At 47.6% G+C, this 3,046-nt stretch overlaps 1 protein-coding gene across 1 annotated transcript; it reads right to left on the bottom strand.

The window, feature by feature from the left end:
* Positions 1–379: 379 nt before the first annotated feature.
* On the bottom strand, positions 380–2,478 carry LOC307233445 (cell adhesion molecule CEACAM6-like; the record flags this gene model as incomplete). The annotated part of the gene is made up of 5 exons (XM_080004778.1): positions 380–459; positions 613–861; positions 978–1,253; positions 1,390–1,710; positions 2,310–2,478. The coding sequence occupies 5 exons, from the start codon at positions 2,476–2,478 to the stop codon at positions 380–382; spliced, it is 1,095 nt and encodes a 364-aa protein (XP_079860904.1).
* Positions 2,479–3,046: the final 568 nt, after the last annotated feature.

The raw sequence follows: 3,046 nt of genomic DNA on the forward strand, positions 1-3,046 counted from the left end.
ATGAGGTGGCACGCCCGGACGTGAGCTTTGCATTGACATAACCGAAGTCCATTTAACCCGTTATTGGGAATTTTTGTAAAGTAAGCTTTATTTGTGAGTGGAAAAACAAACAATCGTTTCGTCTAAAAAGAAAAAAAAACAGTTTCTGATTCGAACTTTGTCCATTCGATTTTTTTACACCAGTTTCCTTTGTCACCGAAAAGGCCTCTGGCGCGGAAGAATCTGTGGAGATAATGAGAAAAGTATTATTATTATTATTATTATTATTATTATAATTATTATTATTTCAACCCTGGGAACCACGACAAAAATTAAATGGATGAATAACAGCTGATTAAGCTCACCAGCCTCATCTGTTGTTCCCCTCCTGGTCCGGCGTCTACCCCTGCAACCATTCTCCCACACTCAGAGAACTGATCACCAGCAGCGCCAATGACCAGTAGGGGGCAGCACAGGCGGCTTCACAAAGCAAAGAACAGACGCCATAGAATTCAGGGAAGAGGTAAAGTGTGGAAAATAGAACTAAGCATCTGAAGTTGAACCACATTTATCGTACTACTATTTATACAATATATATCATCATATTTTAAGGCATACAGTAGGTGACCTCACCTCGTAGATGCATCAGCGTGGAGTTTTCCACCCTGGTCACCTTGTTCCAGGCGGTGCAGGAGTAATTCCCCGCGCGCGCCTCATCCATCCTCTCGATGACAAACATGGAGTTATTAACGTGCGTCTCGTTGCCGTTGAACGTCCAGCTGAAGGCCGCCGGCGGCACCGAGGCCGCGAGGCACGCCAGGGTCACCCTCTGGCCGAGCGGAGCGCTTTGCGGCCCCGTTATCGACACGTTGTGCGGTCCGTCTGCGCGGGGGGAAGGCGTGCCCGGTTGCCGTTAGGTTTTGGAAGCATTTGGTCACGGCACACAAAAACCTTTTTGTTCCCTGATTCGGGTCGGATGCTAAGTTGTCGGTACTCACAGTTGACGGTGAGGTCGTACACTGCGGTCATGGTGCTGACCGGGTTGCTTAACCGACACCCGTAGGTGCCGTGGTCGCTGCTGTGGACGGGGCTTATGTAGACCGTTCTGTTGCCCATAGAGAGGGTCACCGTGTGGGTGGGGCGCAGCGGCTGGCCGTCCTTCGTCCACTCTCTGGTGCTGATGGAGCCAGAAGCATCACATGTTATGTTGGTGGAGCTTTTATCTTCAATAAGGACGAGTGTGGGGCTGGTGATGGAGGCTCCAGTTATCAGGGCTGCAAGGCGAGAGGTACGGTGTATAGCTCCAGTGATAACAAAGCCGGTGGTGTATTGATTGCACGTCGAGGGGGAATAACGTGACACAGGATATCAGCATGAACTGATGAAACGCTGCTACCGTGACGGACTGACCGTAGACGTCGAGCGTGGTGGAGCCCTGGATCTGCAGCCCTCCGTCCGGGATGACGCTGACCGTGTAGACGCCGTCGTCGACCAGCACCAGGTTCCTGAGCTCCAGGGCCCCCGTGCTGCGGTCCAGCGTGATCCGGTTGGTGTGGCCCGGCTCGGTCACGTTGGTGCTGGTGGAGGTGATGATGTTCACGCCCTTGAAGCTCCAGCTGATGCTCAGGAAAGGCTTCGTCGGCGGCCTCAGCGTGGTGCTGAACTTCACCTTACCCCCCACGGCCCCACTCAGACGCCCTGTCGGCAGTATGCCGTCGCCCAAACAGAGGCCTGGCGCCAGCCGCAGCAACACCATAACCACAACAAATGCGTATTAATACTTTCAATTTTTCTGTAATTATCGTTTTGATTTTGGTTCACTGTTTTTATTTTCTCTGTCTTTTATTTTTAATCTATACCAAGCGCTTGGAATCGTATTGCATCTCATGCAGGAATTGTGCAATAGAAAGGCATTTGATTTGAAAACATTGAACATATTGATCATAGTATGAGCAGGATTGAATCCTGAAGAACACTCCTGATGGATATTTCATTCCACCTGGCGTAATTACTCAGCAGCTGTAGATAGATATACTGCAATAGCAAATAGCAAATTATATATTACAATTCACAATTTTAAATAACTCGTATAAAAAATTATATGTTTCATACCTGATAAAACAAGTGCCACAACTGCTCTGAGGATCTTGTCGTCCATGGTGACCAAATGAGAAACAACACTTTTAGTCTACAGCAGTATAGTAATATAGTCAATTTTTTTTTTTTTTAGGAGACCCTGGATCTCGGCTGCTCTTATATCGCCCTAAGCCCCGGGCGGAGGTGAAGGTCCAGCCCCCTTCCCGGCGCTGAGGAACCCGAGCGTTGTTTACCATGCTGCTGTGTACATACCCCGAGACGCCTGCGGCCCGGGTTACGGGAGGACTCATTGTTCTGCAGGACGGAGGCACCATGGCGGCTCGAACCTATAGAAGCGCAGGTTCCCATCCTTTTTAGCCGTAACTCGTAGCCAAAGATCTCTAAATACAACTCTATGACCATGCCTTTAAAACAAGCCATCGGACAGAGTTTCAGTTTTTGACATTGTCCAAATAGCCACATCGATGCATTCTCCGAATAATTCAGCTTTATACAAAAGTATATACTGTATATATATATATATATATATATATATATATATATATATATATATATATATATGTATATATATATATATATATATATCTTTGGTTTTGGGGGGCTGTTCAATTGCTCAATATCTGAGAGCTTGTTGGCCAATGTCCCCAGATCCTTTCAGGATGACGTACGACTTGAACAGCCATTGAAGGGCGGAATGACACGCGTTTTTTAGATCAGCATTTGATGGTGGGTTTACGTTCTATTTACTGTAGTCTTCATGTATGCTTAATGCATGCGGCTCTAAAGTTTCCTATAAACTTTATTAGCTCTTAAGTGCGGGAGCGCTGAGGGCTCTGTTTGAAGAGGAGCAGCCGTCCGTGGCATTCCAGGACGACCGGGGAGGATCAAAGCGGCGCTGCGGCCTCCATCTCCAGCCATGCTCTTTCCAATCTTTACAGAGAATTTGAGTCTTGGAAACGAAGCCAATCTA

The sequence above is a fragment of the Zeus faber genome, assembly GCF_960531495.2.
Source record: "Zeus faber genome assembly, chromosome: 8".
In the NCBI taxonomy this organism is placed as follows: Eukaryota; Metazoa; Chordata; class Actinopteri; order Zeiformes; family Zeidae; genus Zeus; species Zeus faber.